Raw genomic sequence first — 20,946 nt, 5'->3', positions numbered from 1 at the left:
TCAGCGTTCTCAAACGTATTGATCGGTCCTGGAAGTGGGGTAAGTCTCCCTGTAACCCACTCTACTGAGCGGGTAATACAGCACTAAGGGGGTCATTCTGATCTGAACGCTCGCTGCAGTTCTTCGTAGCGCAGCTTCCAGGTCAGAACTGCGCATGCGCCGGCGCATGGCTGACAGCCGACGGCTGTCGTTGCCTTGCGATTGCCTCTGCCTGACTGACAGGCAGAGGTGGTCGGTGGGCGGGAGGGTGCGGCACGGTAGCGTTTGGCCACCGTTTTGTGGGCGCGGTCCGGACAACGCAGGCGTGGCCGGACCATGCGGGAACGGGCCGCAGTGGCTGCATGACGTCACACGCAGCCGCTGCGAGCCGGCCAGCGATGAGTAGCTCCCGGCCAGCACACAAAAGCAAATTTTAAAGTTATTACAGTCACAAATGTGTAAAACACTGTAAGGCGTGTGATTTATTTATCATGTCTAAGAGCTGCAAGGGTGAGGAACATACACTTTCCACAGCATCACCAACACTCATTTCATGTTGTCTTGCAGAGCTAGGTTAACCTATCAGCAGCGGTTCAATGGGATTATGTGCAAAATGGTTTAGTTGTCTCCAAAGCCTCTTAAGTAACCGATGCAGGCACAGATTCTGGTTGAACCTTCATGGGCTACTTTGCACAGACATTATCCAATGTAGCTGAGAAGATAATGCCAGCTCCTATACCAGCGATAGGTTATCCTATTAACACTTACATGCAGGAATGGCAGCCTCTTAACAAAGGCAGGCTGAAAGGCCGGTGGCAAGTATATCACATAGACATGATACAACATCTTCACAGTCTACACATGTTTAGCTGAGGACTCTAAGCATTTCGTAAGGTCTCAGATCAGTGGAAGCTAATTAGTTCTATGTAAGCCATTCTATCCTCAGAAGCAGCAGAGCCTGTGTTAGAAACTAAGGCAGCCGTGTTTAAACGTCACAAAACAGCTGATGGAAATTATGTTGGGTTATGACCAATAGGAAGTTAGAATTCCAGGAAATGAAATTCCAATTATCCTCATCCAGGTGGCTCCATAAGTAGATTCACAGACCTTAGATTGCTGCAACAATCTACATTATTTTTGTTTTTAACATAAAAAAATGATGTCATGGATAGGAGACTTGATGGTTTTCTAAAGACCATTATTAGACCAGCCTTGGCTTCAGCTCAGATAGCGTAAGCAGTGTGGCAGCCTGGGCTGATGCATTGAAAGGGGATCTTTCAATGGCATTTACAGTAGAAAGCAAAAATTCCATATGCATATCAAACAGGCAGCGATAAGTGGACCTGGATATGGGTACAATTGCCTCTCAGACAGCAGCTGCAGCAGCTCGCAGAGCGGGTTGGCTATGTACATGGTAAGCTGACTTATCTTTGTTACTGGAAATGTTCTTTTGGTACAGAATTAACAGTATTTGAAATCAGACTCCAAAAAAAGTAAAATTTCACTCACACAAAAATTCAAGGCTAGTTTCCAGCTTTCCGGTCCTTTCAGAATCAAGGAAAAGCAAAAGGAAAGGGTAAAAGGCAAACAGTCCCAATCCAACAAATCTGGTAGGACTAAAAGGTATTGGGCTACCAAAGGACCGGTTTTCAAAAGATAAGCCATCAGCCTGATGATGAGGGTCTCCACCTGGGGCGACCCAGTGTGGGAGGCGGATTTCTTCAGTTTGCACAGAGCTGGCAGCAGTCAACTATAGATGTCTGGGTGCAAAATGCGGTATCTCACGGTATGATCTACAGCCAAACCACAATGGACATGCCCAATCTTATCTGCTCTTGGAAGCGAAGCAGTGTCGGTCCTGGTTAGTACTTGGATAGTAAACCACCTGGTAATACCAAGTGCTGTTGGTGTTTTCAGGAAACACCCTCGTTAAAAATTGTACCAGCCCGTCTTCAGTGGAAACGAAGGCTAGGGTTTTGCAAGAGGCTTCAGGTGCTTCGGTCAGGAGTGATAATTCAGTTCCTCCTGCACGATCAGGACAAGGTTTGATTTCAACCTGTTTCTAGTCCAGAAGCCAAATGGGTCATTCCAGCCCATACTCAATTTCAAAATACTGAACAAGTACTTTTGGGTGCCTCAGGTTTCATATAGCGACTGTACGTTCCATTATTTCTGCGATAGAGCAGTAGGATTTAGGCCATTCCGGAATATTTAGGATGCCTAGCCACATGTTCCTATAGCACTGTTCCATCAGCGCTATGTTAGGTTGCTATCCTTTAGCCTCTATTTCAGGCCCTGCCATTTGGGCTGACCATAGCTCCCAAAGTATTAACCAAAAATATGGTAGTGATGGCATTTTATCTTTGTTAGCAGGAGATAAGTATTTTATAAAAACCCATACCTCGACGACTTAATAATCCTGGCACAGTCTCAGGAATTGTTCTCTGTCATCTGTAACAGACAACAGCTTGTTACAGAGATAGGGTTGGCTCAGAAATTGGGCAAAGTCGTTTCTGGTTCCGTCACATCGGATGATTCATTTGGGGGCTGTGTTGGAATTGGGTATTCAGAGAGTAATTACCTCTGAACAAAATATCCAAAATTCACTTAAGGATTCAGGAGTTGCTACACAGTCAAATGGAATCCATTTATGCAGTAATGCGTGTGATGGGTTTGATAGTGTAGACATTGGACATGATGGAGTATACTTGGTTCCATTAGATACATCTGCAATGTCTGATCATTTCCTAGCAGAAAGGTTTTTCATCAGACAATAAAAGCACAGATTATGGTCTTCCTCTGGAAGTTAGGAGGTCAATAGCTTGATGGCTGTTGGACAGCCTATCCTGGACAAAGGAAGGCTCCTTTGGATATCAGATGGCAACTCTGACAATGGATGCCAGCCTGTTGGGCTGGGGTAAAGTGTCAAGAAGGAGTTGCTTCCATGGACAGTGGACCAAGGAAGAAATGTTGCCTGCCAATAAATACTGCATATTGGAACCTCGGGCCATTTATATGGCATTTATTCAGGCAAAGAATATCCTTCTGATGAATCCAGATGGAATCTGCTCAGACATGCGATGGCAGTGGTGTACCTCAACCATCAGGGAAGATCTCGCAGACAAAACATAATAAAGAAGAGAAGTCACACTTTAAGATGGACAGAACTTCATTACCCAGCCTTGTCCACAGTACTCATTCCGGCAGTCCTAAACTGGGAAGCAGATTTTCTCAGTCAACATGCCATTCAGGTAAACGTATGGGCTTACACCCCCAGAATAATGGGGTTACCGGAGATACATCTCATGCCATTCTGTCAGAACAACAAAGGTTTTGCATACTGTACAAGTCAAAAACAAATCCCAGAGCGATCCTGTGGATAACTTTTCAACTTTCGTCTGGTTCATGTGTTTTTACCAATCGCCTTGTGATACAGGGTGATACGAAAGGTAAGACAAGGAAAGGGCGCTGTAATACTAATAGCTCCAGCTTGGTCCAGAAAACATTGATACACAGATCTGCAGAGGATGTCGATGGATGCTCCATTCCTACTTCTTCAACGGTCAGATCTACCGTCTCAGGCAGGGGAGTATCTACACTTTGGCCAGGATGGCACTCGCCAGGGGCGCCGGCAGAGGAGGGGCGCACTAAGTGATGAAACTAAATAAACTACAACTCCCAGAAGCCACCTTGACTGGTACAGCTGCATGCCTATTGGCTGTATGCCCAGAGCAGGTGTGTACTGTACTTGTCAGCACCGCAGGATATTCAGGCAGCTAAGCTGTGGACAGTGAGTGACGCGGCCCGCTGTGACATGCGAGTACAGCGGTGGTGCTAAAAATATAAAAGGGTAGTGGCATTGTCAGGGTTAATCCTCTGGCAGCCATTACCCCTCCTTCCCTTCTCTCACAGCCTGCATGTCAGCACAGGCACGAGTGATGGATGGTGAGAGGCGAGCAGCAGTGAGTGTGTAGTGAATGCTGTGCTGCTTTATCACTAGTCAAGAAGCAAGCTCAGTGGGGTATATTCAATTAAAGTCGAAAGCTGCCATCTGTCGAAAAGACGTCAGTTTTCGTCTTTTTAAGGTCGAACCGTGATTCGACCTATTCAATCCCTGCTATTTTTATTCAACAAGTCGGGGAATTCGACTTGTCGAATAGTACGTGAATTGGCGGTATAGCTGCCGATTCACGTACATTTGAGGGAAACGGGTCCAAATTTGACAGGATTTGGCCCCGTTTCCGACCATCGCAGTCCGTCATAAAAAAAATGTCGGACTGAGATGAGGGACCTTACAGGAGGAGAGTGGGGGGGAGCCGCGGGCATACAGGTGAGAGCAGCGCTACAGCACTGCGCTGCAGGATGCGTCACTGCGTGCCGCTCACAGCTGCATCCACCCGGCTCCAGCAAGTGAGGTTACGCTAGCTGGTGCCGGGTGGACACTGCCGTGAGGTCTGGCGGCTCTGAGACATCGTTCTGCGGCACTACTGTAGCGCTGCTCTCCTCCGTCTGCCCGCGGCTCTCCCCGCTGGTCTCGCCCCTCTCCTCCGCTCACAGGTCTCATCTCAATTCGACTTTTTTTAAAGTCGAATTGAGATGGGATTGAATAGGGGTTTTCGGATCCATTCCGACAAATGCATGTCGGAATGGATCCGACCCAACAGTAATTGAATATACCCCATAGTCTGTGCTGCTTGGTAGGGAAGGAGTTACGAGAAAACGGTTATCGTTCTGGCCGGGGTATGATCTGGTCACGGGTGGCGGGTGGAGTGTCCCTCTGTCAGGACGGAATCAGGAGGATGTTGCTGGTGATAGTAAATGCAAGTGAGGGTTGGAGGGAATTGAGGAGGGGGGATGATGATGGGTGGAGGGGGAGTTCCAAGCCTGAGACTACTGGTTTACACAATTTATACACTGACCATTGCACAGCCCAGGCAAGTCCTTTTCTGTATTACCTGCTTCCATGCAAACACATATTCTTATTCTTTATTAGCCATGTCTTAAGATGGGTACACACTCGATATATCTGCAGATCAATTGATCTGCAGATATATCTATGGACGGATCGGGCAGTGTGCTGTGCATATACACTGCCCGATCCGTCGGCGACTGGGCGGGGGTGTACACATGCCCGCCCAGTTCAGCTGTCAATCACCGCTAGCTGCCGCAGCATATGTACGTGTGGCCGGCTGGTCACCTGTACACACACAGCGACCTGCCAATATATCCGTAGATATATTAGCCGTCGGCTGTGCTGCGTGGTCGACGCGATATGTCTGTGAACGATGGAGTTCAACAGCCATATCGCCCATATACACTGGCCGACGGACCTGCGATATATCAGTATATCAATATATCGGCCAGTGTGTACCCACCTTTACTATGTCCCTGCTTTAAGAGTGCAATACAGTATCAAATGCTGGTTCTACCATTAGAGTGACCAGAGTATGTGGCTGCATAGAGCGCCAAGTCTGATGAGGTGAAGGGGAGGGAGTGCAGGCATAGGGGAGAGAGTGCAAGCGCAGGGAAGAGAGTGCAGGCATAGGGGAGGGACTGTAGGCACAGGGGAGTGTAGGTACAGGCACAGGGGAGAGAATGTAGGTGTCGGGGAGTGAATGTAGGTGAAGGCACAGGGTAGGGAGTGTAGGCACGCAGGGGAGAAAGTGTAGGTGCGCAGGGGAGAAAGTGTAGGCGCACGGTGAGAGTGCAGGCACAAGAGAGAGACTGTAGGTGCAAGGGAGAGAGTGCAGAGGAGAGAGTGCAGGTGCAGAGTGAGAGTGTAGGTGCTGGGGAGAGAGTGTAAATGCAGTGGGAGAATGAGTGCAGATGCAGGGAAGAGAGTGAGTCATTGCTGGGCGGGTTCTGTGGGGAGAGGCGGCAGGATACCCCCTTCAGTCAGAGTCCGGGAGGATCGTGATCTACTGGCCAGAACAGTCTCTGCCCAACATCGATGTTCGCAAAAAGCATCGCAGTCAGCAATGTAATGCGCGGATGACTTCACACATCTATCACCTTGCCCACAAGTATGTACCTGCGACAGAGAGAGCCGGAGTGGACAGAGCTAGAGAGGAGGGTAACACGGCGGGAAAGAACATAGGAGCTCTGCTGGGCGCTGTGCTTCTGCTCCCAGTCTGAGGTGAGTGCCTGCTGTGTACTTTCTGTGCCATGTGCCTGCTGCTGGTGATTAGGCAACTGCTGGCTGAGAGGAGAGGGCTGCCTGCTGCACAGTGCCAGCCATAAAAAGTAAACTATAAATGTCCCATCTCACTGCCCGTCGTTGCCACCTCTCTCCGTGTGCATTGGTGCATACTATTCTGTGGTCACATCCCTTCCATATGAAGCCATGCCCTAATATATTTCACAAAGGGGCACCAAAATATATATTCACTTACCAAAGTTTTTTTTTTACTTGTGCAGGCCCTGAGTATATCAGCTGTTCAGCTCCATTCCTAATCAGTTGACATTATGGCTGTGAGTTGTTACTCTTTACCTGTTGCCTTTAATAATACCAAGTTTTAGGATTATCAACCCATTCATTACCGACTTCTTGCTCATTGCCTAACTGGAGGCTACATAGCCCCTACAGTGACTATGTGTGTGCTACAAACTGCTATAATGGCTATAGATACCTTCTGACTATTCGCCTTCCAAAATACATCATTTCTTCACACTTACTGTAGATGAATGTAATGCAGTGTAATGTGAGTAAGGGGCACTACTGTGTGGTGTAATTTGAATTTGGGGTACTATTGAGTGGCCACGCGCCTTTTTCAGCCTTCGCCATTACAAATATGGGGGGGGGCACCAGTCCCCTACTTTGCCAGGGGCGCTCGGACGCCTAGATACACCTCTGGTCTCAGGGTCCTGGTTATCACAAACACCTGCATGGACTGTCTTTGACGAAGTGACTCTCAAGACCTCCATCCTGAAGGCAAGAGGACTCTCACAACAGGTAATTCTAATTATGCTCAGAGCAAGGAAAATTTCCTCAGCTCGCATATATTACCAAATATGGCATGCCTGTGTTCAATGGTGCAGGGATCAAAAATTTGACCCTTGATTTTTCAGAGTTTCCAGAGTCTTAGCATCTTTCAGGCAGGAATGCATAAAGGGTTATGGCCGACTTCCTTGAGAGTACAAGTGTCAGCATTGACTGTATGGTTCCAAAAGAAAATTGTTATTCTACAGGATGTGTGCACTTTTTTCCAAGGAATGAGACACATTCAACCTCTTTTTGTTCTTCCTACAGTGCCTTGGGATTTAATTTAGTCCTAAAGGCCCTTCAGATTGTCCCATTTGAACCACTTGAAAGATTGGATCTTAAATGGCTGACAGCTAAAGTTTTCTTTCTACTGACTTTGCTTCAGTTAGAAGAATTTCAGATTTATGGGCATTGTTATGTCATCCTCCATTTCTCCTTTTTTTATCCAGATAGAGCAGTTCTTCGAACGTAATCTGGCTATCTTCCTAAGGTAGTTTCTAAATTCCATCTTAATGAAGAAATTGTAGTCTCGGTCTTATAAGGGCCGGACTTTGCTGAGGAGCTGCATCGTTGGACGTAGTCCGTGCCTTAACGATTTACGTGGCTCATACCAGTGCCATAAGAAAGACAGATACTCTCTTCATTCTCTATGAATTTCACAAGAAAGGATGGTTGTCGCCGGGCAGCGACGCCGCCAGCGGAAAAAGTGATCGCAGCGGCGATCGCAAGAAGACTGAAAGGCGGGAGGCGTTCCAGGGAATCAACTGACCGTTTTCCAGGCGTGGTGAGGTGAACGCAGGCGTGTCCAGGCGTTTGGAGGGCGGATGTCTGACGTTAATTTCAGGACCTTCATCGCTGGATCCGTCACACAGGGTAAGTAAGTCTAACCCCGGTCTTGTTTTTCAGGAAACTTTTTTAGCATAGCAGGGCTGCACAAGCGATCGTAGCCCTGCTATGCTAAAATACACTCCCCCACAGGCGGTGTCAAGTTGATTGCACGAGCAGCAAAAAGTTTCTACGTGCGATCAACCCGGAATGAGGGCCATTATGCCTTGATACCTTTGCCTCTCCTGTCTAATCAGGAGCATCCCCACCACTAAATTCCATGGATACCCTGTGGACCCTGCAGGATAAATATACGTTATGGTAAAAACTTACCGTTGATAACAGTATTTCTCCTAAGTCCACAGGTTTCACAGGGATCCCACCCTGACGCACCTGATTTGAGGATCCTTTTACTCACTAACCTCTTCCACCTTGTACGGAAGGGTGTGCATGTATGTTCTTCTCGCCTGATTAGGGCTCTACATAATGCTCCTGCCTTGAGCTTTGGAAAACAACTGATTTGCCTGAGCCAGGAGGCGGGATATATGGACGGGCACGTTGCATGTTGGGAGGCCGAAAAGCTTTGAACTTGTGGTGCAAATCAGCTTTTGCTCCACTATATCCCAATGTATCTTGTGGACTTAGAAAAAAAATAAGAATTTACTTACCGATAATTCTATTTCTCGGAGTCCGTAGTGGATGCTGGGGTTCCTGAAAGGACCATGGGGAATAGCGGCTCCGCAGGAGACAGGGCACAAAAAGTAAAGCTTTTCCAGATCAGGTGGTGTGCACTGGCTCCTCCCCCTATGACCCTCCTCCAGACTCCAGTTAGGTACTGTGCCCGGACGAGCGTACACAATAAGGGAGGATTTTGAATCCCGGGTAAGACTCATACCAGCCACACCAATCACACCGTACAACTTGTGATCTAAACCCAGTTAACAGTATGATAACAAAAGGAGCCTCTGAAAGACGGCTTCCTACAACAATAACCCGATTTTTGTAACAATAACTATGTACAAGTATTGCAGAATAATCCGCACTTGGGATGGGCGCCCAGCATCCACTACGGACTCCGAGAAATAGAATTATCGGTAAGTAAATTCTTATTTTCTCTATCGTCCTAGTGGATGCTGGGGTTCCTGAAAGGACCATGGGGATTATACCAAAGCTCCCAAACGGGCGGGAGAGTGCGGATGACTCTGCAGCACCGAATGAGAGAACTCCAGGTCCTCTTTTGCCAGGGTATCAAATTTGTAAAATTTTACAAACGTGTTCTCCCCCGACCACGTAGCTGCTCGGCAGAGTTGTAATGCCGAGACCCCTCGGGCAGCCGCCCAAGATGAGCCCACCTTCCTTGTGGAATGGGCATTTACATATTTTTTGCTGTGGCAAGCCTGCCACAGAATGTGCAAGCTGAATTGTACTACAAATCCAACTAGCAATAGTCTGCTTAGAAGCAGGAGCACCCAGCTTGTTGGGTGCATACAGGATAAACAGCAAGTCAGATTTCCTGACTCCAGCCGACCAGGAAACTATATTTTCAGGGCCCTGACAACATCCAGCAACTTGGAGTCCTCCAAGTCCCTAGTAGCCGCAGGCACCACAATAAGCTGGTTCAGGTGAAACGCTGACACCACCTTAGGGAGAAACTGGGGACGAGTCCACAGCTTTGCTCTGTCCGAATGGACAATCAGATATGGCTTTGTGAGATAAAGCCGCCAATTCTGACACTCGCCTGGCCGAGGCCAGGACCAACAGCATGGTCACTTTCCATGTGAGATATATCAAATCCACAGATTTGAGTTGTTTAAAACAATGTGATTTTAGGAATCCCAAACTACGTTGAGATCGCCCAGTGCCACTGGAGACATCAAAAAGGGGTTGTATATGCAGTACTCCCTTAACAACTTCTGGACTTCAGGAACTGAAGCCAATTTCTTTCTGGAAGAAAATCGACCGGTCGAAATTTGAACCTTAATGGACCCCAATTTGAGACCCATATACACTCCTGCTTGCAGGAAATGTAGGAATTAACCTAGTTGAAATTCTTCCGTGGAGCCTTCCTGGCCTCACACCATGGAACATATTTTCACCTAAGCGGTGATAATGTTGTGCGGTCACCTCCTTCCTGGCTCTGACCAGGGTAGGGATGACCTCTTCCGGAATGCCTTTTTCCCTTAGGATCCGGCGTTCACCCGCCCTGGCGTCAACGCAGCTGCGGTAAGTCATGGAACAGACATGATTCTTGCTGAATCAAGATCCTTTCTAGTATCTCTTGAAGTTCCGGGTACCAAGTTCTTCTTGGCCCAAACCGGAACCACGAGTATAGTTCTTACTCCTCTCCTTCCTATCATTCTCCATACACTGGGTATGAAAGGCAGAGGAGGGAACACATACACCGACTGGTACACCCACGGTGTTACCAGAGCGTCCCAGCTATTGCCTGAGGGTCTCTAGACCTGGCGCTTCATGTGGGACGCCATCATAACCACCTTTGGTCTTTCCCAACGGTTTACAAACATGTGGAAACTTCCAGATGAAGTTCCCACTTTTCCGGGTGGAATTCATTTATGCTGAGGAAATCTTCCTAGTTGTCCACTCCCGGAATGAACACTGCTGACAGTGTTATCACATGATCTTTCGCCCAGCGAAGAATCCTTGCTGTCATTGCCCTCCTGCTTCTTGTGCCGCCCCGTCTGTTTACGTGGGCGACTGCCATGATGATGTCCTACTGGATCAGCACCGGTTGACTTTGAAGCAGAGGTCTTCCTAGGCTCAGAGCATCGTAAATTGCCCTTAGCTCCAGTATATTCATGTGGAGAGAAATCTCCAGACTTGACCACACTTCCTTGGAAATTTCTTCCTTGTGTGACTGTTCCCCAGCCTCTCAGGCTGGCATCCGTGGTCACCAGAACACAGTCCTGAATGCTGAATGTGCTGCCCTCTAGAAGATGAGCACTCTGCAGCCCCCACAGAAGAGACACCCTTGTCCTTGGAGACAGGGTTATCCGCTGATGCATCTGAAAATGCGATCCGGACCATTCGTCCAGCAAATCCCCCTGAAAAGTTTTTGCGTGAGATCTGCCGAATGGAATCGCTTCGTAAGAAGCCACCATTTTTCCCAGGACTCCTGTGCATTGATGCACTGATACTTGGCCTGGATTTAGGAGGTTTCTGACTAGGTCGGATAACTCCCTGGCTTTCCCCTCCAGGAGAAATACCTCTTTCTGGACTATGCCCAGAATCATTCCTAGGAACAGCAGACGTATCATCGGAAAACAGCTGCGATTTTTGGAATATTTAGAATCCACTCGTGCTGTCGTAGAACTACTTTAGATAGTTCTTTTCCGACCTCCAACTGTTCTCTGGAAACTTGCCCCTTTCAGGATATCGTCCAAGTAAGGGATAATTTAGATGCCTTTCTTCTTTTAAGAATCATCTTTTCGGCCATTACCTTGGTAAAGGCCCGGGGTGCCGTGGATAATTCAACGGCAGCGTCTGAAACTGATATTGACAGTTCTGTATCACGAACCAGAGGTACCCTTGTTGAGAAGGGCAAATTTGGACATGGAGGTAATCCTTGATGTCCAGGGACACCATATAGTCCCCTTTTTTCCGGTTCTCTATCACTGCTCTGAGTGACTCCATCTTGATTTGAACCTTTTTATGTAAGTGTTTAAAGATTTCAGATTTAGACTATGTCTCACCAAGCCGTCTGGCTTCAGTACCACAATATAGTGTGGAGGACTAATACCCTTTTCCTTGTTGTAGGAGGGGTACTTTGATTATCACCTGCTGGAAATACAGCTTGTGAATTTTTTCCCAATACTGCCTCCTTGTCGGAGGGAGCCGTTGGTAAAGCAGGCTTCAGGAACCTGCGAGGAAAAAATGTCTCGACTCTCCAATCTGTACCCCTGGGATAATACTTGTATGATCTAGGGGTCAACTTGCGAGTGATCCCACTGCGCGCTGAGACTCTTGAGACTACCCCCCCACTGGTGGAGGGCTTCTTTTCCTGGGAAGGGGCTGCCTGCTGCAGTCTACTTCCCTTTCCTCTATGTCTGGGCAGATATGACTGGCCTTTTGCCCGCTTGCCCACATGGGAACGGAAGGATTGAGGCTGAAAAGACAGTGTCTTTTTCTGCTGAGATGTAACTTGGGGTAAAAAGGTTGGATTTCCCAGCTGTGGCCGTGGCCCCCAGGTCCGACGGACCGACCCCAAATAACTCCTTCCCTTTATACGGCAATACTTCCATGTGCCGTATGGGATCTGTATCACCTGACCACTGTCGTGTCCATGACATCTTCTGGGAGATATGGACAACGCACTTATCTTGATGCCAGAGTGCAAATATCCCTCTGTGCATCTCGCATACATATATATAGAATGCATCCTATTAAATGCTCTATATCAATAAAATATTTTTAGTCAGGGAATTCGACCAAGCCAACCCAGCACTGCATCTCCAGGCTGATGGCGATCGCTGGTCGCAGTATAACCACTGTCTGTGTGTATATACTTTTTAGGATATTTTTCCAGCTGCCCATCAGCTGGCTCCTTGAGGGCGGCCGTATTTGGAGACGGTAACGCCACTTGATAAGCGTGTGAGCGCCTTATCCACCCTAATGGGTGTTTCCCAACGCGCCCTAACTTCTGGCGGGAAAAGGTATAACGCCAATATTTGCTATCGGGGTAAACCCACGCATCATCACACACTTCATTTTATTTTATCTGATTCAGGAAAAACTACAGGTAGTTTTTTCACTTCCACATAATACCCTTTTTTGTGGTACTTGTAGTATCAGAAATATGTAACAGCTCCTTCATTGCCCTTAACGTGTGGCCCTAATGAGGAATACGTTTGTTTATTCACCGTCGACACTGGATTCAGTGTCCGTGTCTGTGTCTGTGTCGACCGACTGAGGTAAATGGGCGTTTTTTATAAAAAAAACCCTGACGGTGTTTCTGAGACGCCTGGACCGTTACTAATTGTTTGTCGGCCGTCTCATGTCGTCAACCGACCTTGCAGCGTGTTGACATTCTCACGTAATTCCCTAAATAAGCCATCCATTCCGGTGTCGACTCCCTAGAGAGTGACATCACCATTACAGGCAATTTCTCCGACTCCTCCAGCATCGTCCTCATACATGTCGACACACACGTACCGACACACAGCACACACACCTGGAATGCTCTGACAGAGGACAGGACCCCACTAGCCCTTTGGAGAGACAGAGGGAGAGTTTTCCAGCACACACCAAAAAACGCTATAATTACATAGGGACAACCTTATATAAGTGTTTCTCCCTAATAGCATCTTTATATATATATATTTATATCGCCAATTTGTGCCCCCCCTCTCTGTTTAAACCCTGTTTCTGTAGTGCAGTGCAGGGGAGAGCCTGGGAGCCTTCTCTCCAGCCTTTCTGTGAGAGAAAAAATGGCGCTGTGTGCTGAGGAGATAGGCCCCGCCCCTTTTTCGGCGGGCTCGTCTCCCGCTCTTTAGTGAAGTTTGGCAGGGGTTAAATATCTCCATATAGCCTCTGGGGGCTATATGTGAGGTATTTTTAGCCAGTATATAGGTTTACATTTGCCTCCCAGGGCGCCCCCCCCCAGCGCCCTGCACCCTCAGTGACAGCGTGTGAAGTGTGCTGAGAGGAAAATGGCGCACAGCTGCAGTGCTGTGCGCTACCTTTAGAAGACTGTCAGAGTCTTCAGCCGCCGATTCTGGACCTCTTCTAACTTCAGCATCTGCAAGGGGGCCGGCGGCGCGGCTCCGGTGACCATCCAGGCTGTACCTGTGATCGTCCCTCTGGAGCTAATGTCCAGTAGCCAAGAAGCCAATCCATCCTGCACGCAGGTGAGTTCACTTCTTCTCCCCTCAGTCCCTCGTTGCAGTGATCCTGTTGCCAGCAGGACTCACTGTAAAATAAAAAACCTAAGCTAAACTTTCTCTAAGCAGCTCTTTAGGAGAGCCACCTAGATTGCACCCTTCTCGGCCGGGCACAAAAATCTAACTGGAGTCTGGAGGAGGGTCATAGGGGGAGGAGCCAGTGCACACCACCTGATCTGGAAAAGCTTTACTTTTTGTGCCCTGTCTCCTGCGGAGCCGCTATTCCCCATGGTCCTTTCAGGAACCCCAGCATCCACTAGGACGATAGAGAAATACTGTTATCAACGGTAAGTTCTCACCATAACGTATATTTTTAACACTTTTCTTTGCCAACTCCCCAACGTATTGCAGCTTAACAGTGTTCGCCGAATCAGAATTGCAAAACGAGGAATCGACCCCACAGATGTATGGCCCAAATTACACCATCAGACACTACTTAGATCTGCAGCTCTTTCACATGATGGTCTCCACATTATCCACACTCCTACGCCTGAAAGCCAAAAACTAAGATTGAATTCTTCCTTTCCCCATACTACTTATTCAATATTCTCCCATCTGCTCCTCCACTCATGTCCCATAATTTTTAAATACATACTGATCTTTATCGTAAGCGCTCATTACTTGGGTCACCCCAGAATTTCCATAAACATTTTTTCAGATGGGCCACTTTATTTTTTAGTCATTGACACCCATCATCTTGTGTGACCTCACTTCTCAAATGAACAGTACATTGCCCATCCTGATTCTCCTCTAATCTAACACACCACTCCATCAATATTTGTTTCTCTGTATCAACTCCTCACTGCTTTCCCTATCGGTTTGGGTATAAGCATCTCCCAACATCCAAATTCAACCAGGTTATGGTTTCTCTCAGATATTAAATCTAATCTTCTAAAAACTATATTAATCCCTCAGCCAGTCAACAAACGCTACTTGAATGGGATCTTAATTATTTTTCCAACACAACTATTAACTTTATCCTTCATGCTTTCTACCTAGGTGTCCTTTGTATGTATTGCATTTAGATATATTATTTATTAACATTTTTTTAGCGCTATAATATTCAGTTGCGTTTTAAACCTATGAGGAAAAAAATTTGAGACTGGCAAAGGAGAACGATGCTCTTCTCACAAGCAGACAATCTACAGATATATATTTGCATATAAATGTAAGGCTCCCTCAGGCCTTTTATGGTGATTTTGTGAAAAAGCCCTAAAGGTGCATAAACACTATGTGATACGCCCTATGAGCGATATCGCCTAATGCATGTGTCTTCAACCTGCGGCGCTCTAGCTGCTGTGGAACTACACATCCCAGCATGCCCTGCCTCAGTTTTAGCATGCCTTTATAGCAAAATTGTGGTAGGGCATGCTGGGATGTGTAGTTTCACAGCAGCTGGAGGGCCACAGGTTGAAGACCCATGGCCTAGCGTGTACCCTACCCTGCCGGGCGGCGATATGCTTCATACACACTAAATGATAGTGCAAACGATATAATTCCGTGACGTCACACCGCAGCTGGCCCGTACATGCAGCTCTGGACGAGAAGTCCAAATTGAGCTGCATGGACAGACAACACAGGGGTGCAATAATGATGTGCAGGGCTGCGCATCGTTTGCAGCAAACGCACTGGATGATATTGTAAACAATATTGCTCAGAAGGGTAAAAACTAGCGATATTGTTGAGAATATCGTCTAGTGTGTATACACATTAAGTGTGCAGTCAGTGAGCAGAGATTGGGTGGGATACAGCACTGGGTGATTTGTCCTATCAAAGAAAGAGGGGTAGGGTAACATATAAAGTGACTGTGTGATTCCTCTCACTGAGATGAGAGTGGGACAGGGAAGAGTGGAGAAGTTCATGGGGACCGCTAGCTCCTTACAGAGTTTAAACAGAGGGGGCACTCTCTACATAACAAAGATTCTGTGTCAGAACTCCACATTATCACTAAAGAGGGGAAGTGTACCCACACAAATGCAGCAGCTGCCAAATTGAGGTAGATAACTGCAGGAAAGCAGCAAGGATGTTCTGAAGTAAATTAAGGGGGGCTGAGGAACTGCGGGGCCTATTGCAAACAGATTTTTAAGAAATCCGACCTGTGCCCCTTGCCCTGGTGGTCTAGTGGGGACCCTGTACGGCCACAGCGTCCACGCAAGCAGCGTGGTCCGTCTTCTGAGACCGTGCTGGATCGCGATTTCGGCGGGTCCCACCTGGGGGATCCTCTTACCTCTTCCCGAAGATGCGGCCACATGATCCAGGAGAGCAGCGGCGGTGAGTGTGTCTGAAGAGACCAGAGCCCTCCGCTGTAAGTACCCGGCAACCAGGGCGCGGGAGTATACAGCAGGGGAAGGTGAGGGAGCCGCAGCACGATATGTCAGAATGACATATAGCACTTTTAAGTGCCTGTGCTGTGGCTCTTGAAGTCTTCTTTTCTTCAAAAAAGCTCTTTTCAGGGCTGCCTAGCGCAGTCCTCCCTTTTAGCTGCCTGCATTGCAGGCACCAACTTACAAACTGAGCTCCAGTGCCTGGAGGCGGGGCTATAGAGGAGGCGGCGCTATGCATCCTGGGAACAGTCAAAGCTTTTAGCATGTTGGTGCCTCGGATTAAGATCCAACTCTACACCCGATGTAATTCCCTGTGGAATCACAGTGTACCCCGCTGCAGAAAATACAGTACTAGTTTAGTCAAGGGTATATATGCAAAAGTGTGACTACAGTAAAGAGGGCGCATAGAAGACAGATAGGGGCAGTACCACCTATACAGCTACAACCCCCAGAGAGGGGGGAGATGTACTAAGCAGTGAAAAGAGTGGAGAAGCGAGTCATGGCAACCTATCAACATTGAAGTAACATACACACTATAAAATTATACAGAGCAGCTGATTGGTTGCTATGGGTAACTTCTCCACTGTCTAACTGATTAGTAGAGGGAGAGAGAGAGAGAGAGAGAGAGAGAGAGAGAGAGAGAGAGAGAGAGAGAGAGAGAGAGAGAGAGAGAGAGAGAGAGAGAGAGAGAGAGAGAGAGAGAGAGAGAGAGAGAGAGAGAGAGAGAAGAAAGAAAGAAAGAAAGAAAGAAAGAAAGAAAGAAAGAAAGAAAGAAAGAAAAGAACTGTGTTTGGGAAATTCCCCTTCATCAGAATATGGTGGTTTCGAGTGAAAAGGAGGTTAGGCAACTCCACTGGCTAAGTGCCAAATGCAATGTAACACGGTGCAGATTGTCCTTCTTGGCGGAAGAGAGCCTGTAGAAAAGGAGCAGGGTGAGGCTGAAGTGTTAGTAGATGTGCACTGGAGATAATGTGATCTGTATTCAGATACAACTGTTTTTAAAACAAGTAACATAAGAACTGTGCAAGAGAATACAGGAGCTGTATATATTCACTTTATCATTCAGAAACAAAGTATGAGCTGGTGGGGTCATTTAAATAGAATACATTTCAGAATAAATATGGTTTGTTATGCACTGCACTACCACAATGTGACAACATATATGTCCATATCTGGACACTAAAAAAAAAAATTGCAAAAAAACAAAAACTGCATATGCGGGCATCCATATTGGACATACTTATAGGCTAACCTGGGCACATGAAGTGAAAGGGAGGCAGTGCACTACCTACTGAGACACCACATGCCACCTACACAGTGACGGGGGTTGCATATAGCAGCCTTTATTCTAACCAGGGTTCTAATGACAGAGACATTCCAATGGACATCTTTTCACTCATGGGGACATAAGAGAGACTATTTAGATCATAGCTAAAAACCACTAACATATATTTCACTACTGTTAAACCAATGACATAAGACTATACTCAAATTAATGAGAATAGATTGTTACTTTATGGATGTAGAAAAAAGTGAAGGCCATTGCATAAACATTTTTATTTTTATCTCATGTGTTTCGAACACGTGCTAATATTACCTTTTTTATTAATATCTATTTGTTTTTTGTTCTTACACAATGCTATCCAGCTTCAGTGATTGAACCCCAGTATCATTACAGATTAGAAAGACGTTTTTATAGCAAATGTTCGATCATCAATGTTTTTCCTTATGAGCAATGCCAGGGTTTACCTAGTCACTCATCACTCCACTCCACAGGGCCGTCAGTTGAGAGCAGCAAGGCATAAAGGCTACTTGTTGCTTCTTTTGATGAGAACGTCACATACTCCTGCTAAGGTGCATCAACACTGTTTGCCCCTTATACTAATAAGCGGCAACAATTCAAAGAGTACATACAATTGTTCTGCATTATCTCCAATTTACCAAGCAGATTATTACACTGATAGAGACCTGCAAACAGAGGCCTCAACTTCTCTTCATTTGTCCCATAAAGAGTATATTACCTGCTAGCATCTGTATCCAATGAAGCTGAACGTTCATAGATTCAGCTTGTTAAACATTGCATGTAATGGTGCAAATGTGTAACTTACTAGTTACTCACATTATAAAATACCTTGACAGAGACACTTTATTACTAACCAGGAACTTCCATGCACATTGTGGGCAGTATGGTCTATGGGCAGGCATGTATGTCCTACACTTCCTTCAGCGGCAGCGCAAATCCTAAAATTGTTAGACTACCCCTGAAATATTAGGGACTACTGGCAAATGTGACCTGTTTCCATTACAGCTCATTCATTACTATTTGGAACATATTTGGTGAAAATAAATGTAAAAAATTATAAGTCAGCATTCACAAGCCATCTGAATAAACAATTGTAGAGTTAATGGCCTACAGCAGTGATTTTCAACCTTTTTTAACTTGCGGCACACCAAACAATATTTTAAAATTGCTAAGGCACACAATCAGTTCCCCACAGAAAAAAAAAAACAACACCACACACATTGGCCCTCACAGTAAAAAAATAATCCACACATACATTGGACTACACAGAAAAAACAATCACATTACTCCCTACATAAATAAATCACATTGCTCCCCACTAAAATCAATCACATTGCTCCCCACATAAATCCTATTGCTCCCCATATGAATTAGTCCCAGAAATACTTTTGCTCCCCACAGGAGAAATAAAATAACAAATATTAGCTCCTACCGGTCAGCTGTCCTCCTGCCTGTCTCTCAGTGGCAGGGGTTGTTCATAGTGGAGTGCTGCGAATACTGAGCAGCGGGCGGTCGGGCAGGTGTGGATGTGGGGGGGGGCAGGGAAAGTTGTGGATGCGGGCGGGAACTGGAAGATGTGTATGCAGTCGAGTGGGCTGGCTGGGTGGTGAGACGCGGTGGCCATGACCAAGATGTCACACCGCCTCGTCTTCAAGGCATAGGTCACAGGCGGGGCACGATTGATCCTCTAAGAAGAGCCTGGGTCACAGTTAGCTCTGAAGGTGCAGGCAGCGACTGACTCCGCGGCACACCTTGCAACTGGTCGCGGCACACTGGTTGAAAAAGCCTGGTCTATAGACTTTATTTTTCCAGAGGAATATAACCAAATTTCAGAGCAAATTTACATTTACATCTGTATGGGCATTCTCAGACAGCTTTATATAACTCCACTTAAAATATTGGTATGTACAAGTTACTACATTTATGCAGCTCCAGCTACAGAGTGCAGACACGTACATTTCCTCATTATGCTGTATTGAGTAGGGCACAAATGGTTATAGGATAATTAAATTAAACTCACTTGTTCCACCAGGACATGGGCATTTCAAGCTCTTTCCCTGTACGGCCCATAACAGCAACAAAGGCAAAAGGCCAGGCCAGGAGCATCATAAATGCAGCAAAAAACAGACGGATAGGGAAGAGAGTCAGCGTCATGAAGGCAATCTACAAGACAAAAAACATGAAGTGTGATTAGTTGGACACATCCGCGTATCAGTTGTATTATTATAGAAATGATCTATCACACTGCAGGATATTTCATTTGTAAAGGAAGACTTGTAACCCCATTCTCACAAATACACAGAACACATTTTATTAATGAGACAAGAGCTAATTAAGTATCAATAAGTAGGAAATTGCTTTATAAATAATCTACACGCTGTCCAAACAGGGAGAGATCATGCCAACTCGTTACCAAAAACAGAATTTGTTCATGATACTATTTATAGTGAGCGCTGCTTTAACTGAAATATAAAGAGCCTACAGTACTACAGTTTATCACCCTCTACTCATTTAAATAATTGGAGTATGATACAGGATCTTGAATTTCATTTAATACAGCAATAGTATAGCTTTGTCATTTTATAAAAAGAAAGGAAAAGTATGTAATAAAAATGTAGTTGTTTGCAGACAGAAACAATGCTATTCATCTTACTTTATTCATTAAGATGCACAGAGGAATCCTCATCATACCAGACGTGTTAGCCTTTCTACTGTGGTCAGGAAAGGAGCTGATTTTTTGACAATCTAAAAGCAATCTAAAGGTGCATACACAAAGTGCTATATAACCTTGTGATTTTGACTATATAGTCAACATCGCAAAGAAAGTTAGTGCATATCGCACCGTGTGTACACAGCTTGCGATACCGATGCACACGCCCGCAGGGTCGGTATCGCAAGGTAAGATAGACTGTGCAGGCAAGTCAATTTTGACTATCTAGTACTAAAGTATAGTTAAAATTGGCACTTAGTCAATATCGCACGTAGTGAATATCACAAGCACACAGTCAATATTGCATAGTCAATATCGCATAGTCAAAATCAAAGATAGCCAAAATCTCACCTTTACGCAAACATATATAAAAAAAAATCAGATATGTATGTAAGATATGCTCTTTGAGACTAATCTGAGTGAATGAAAGTTGCTGACATAAGACAGGATGTGCTTTTATTCAACTATTATAGTGTTCCTTCTAGGCTGTTTCAGCAGGGTGCTGCTCCCTGCCCATTTTTGAAATGTGAAAAAGCACCCTGCCCTTTTTCAGTACACCCTGCAGGATCATAAATCGCCCCCTTGTATACAGAATGCAACAGAGTGCATGTTACAATGTAGTTGTCTACTCTTTGCCTACCTCTGAAATTGGAATCAATTTCTATCCTTAATGTACTGGATGGCAGAGGAGGCACTGTAAATGGCATCACTGCTGTGGCTGATATAGAGGGAAAGAACAGGGTAAGCAGTGAGCATGTACTGCTTACACTATTTCCTTAGTAGAAGAACAGACTTTTATTTTGTACCTACACTGTATATTTTAACCCTCTGCTTAACTTTTCTGTTTAGGGATTATAACTACTTCATCAGTGGAGGAGACATTTATTATTATCTACTTATTATGTGTATATACTCAATAGCCATTC

At 45.9% G+C, this 20,946-nt stretch overlaps 1 protein-coding gene across 1 annotated transcript in view; it reads right to left on the bottom strand.

Moving 5' to 3' along the window:
- Positions 1 to 20,946, bottom strand: part of LPCAT1 (lysophosphatidylcholine acyltransferase 1) — a 275,186-nt gene that overhangs the window by 142,829 nt on the left and 111,411 nt on the right. Inside the window, exon 2 of the mRNA XM_063922939.1 lies at positions 19,331 to 19,473. Coding sequence (XP_063779009.1) covers positions 19,331 to 19,473 — 143 coding nt within the window. The remainder of the gene's footprint in view (positions 1 to 19,330; positions 19,474 to 20,946) is intronic.

Source organism: Pseudophryne corroboree, chromosome 5 (assembly GCF_028390025.1).
Source record: "Pseudophryne corroboree isolate aPseCor3 chromosome 5, aPseCor3.hap2, whole genome shotgun sequence".
Classification (NCBI taxonomy): Eukaryota; Metazoa; Chordata; class Amphibia; order Anura; family Myobatrachidae; genus Pseudophryne; species Pseudophryne corroboree.
Note: the sequence above shows the minus strand (reverse complement) of the source record. Positions and strands in the feature narration are given on the sequence as shown.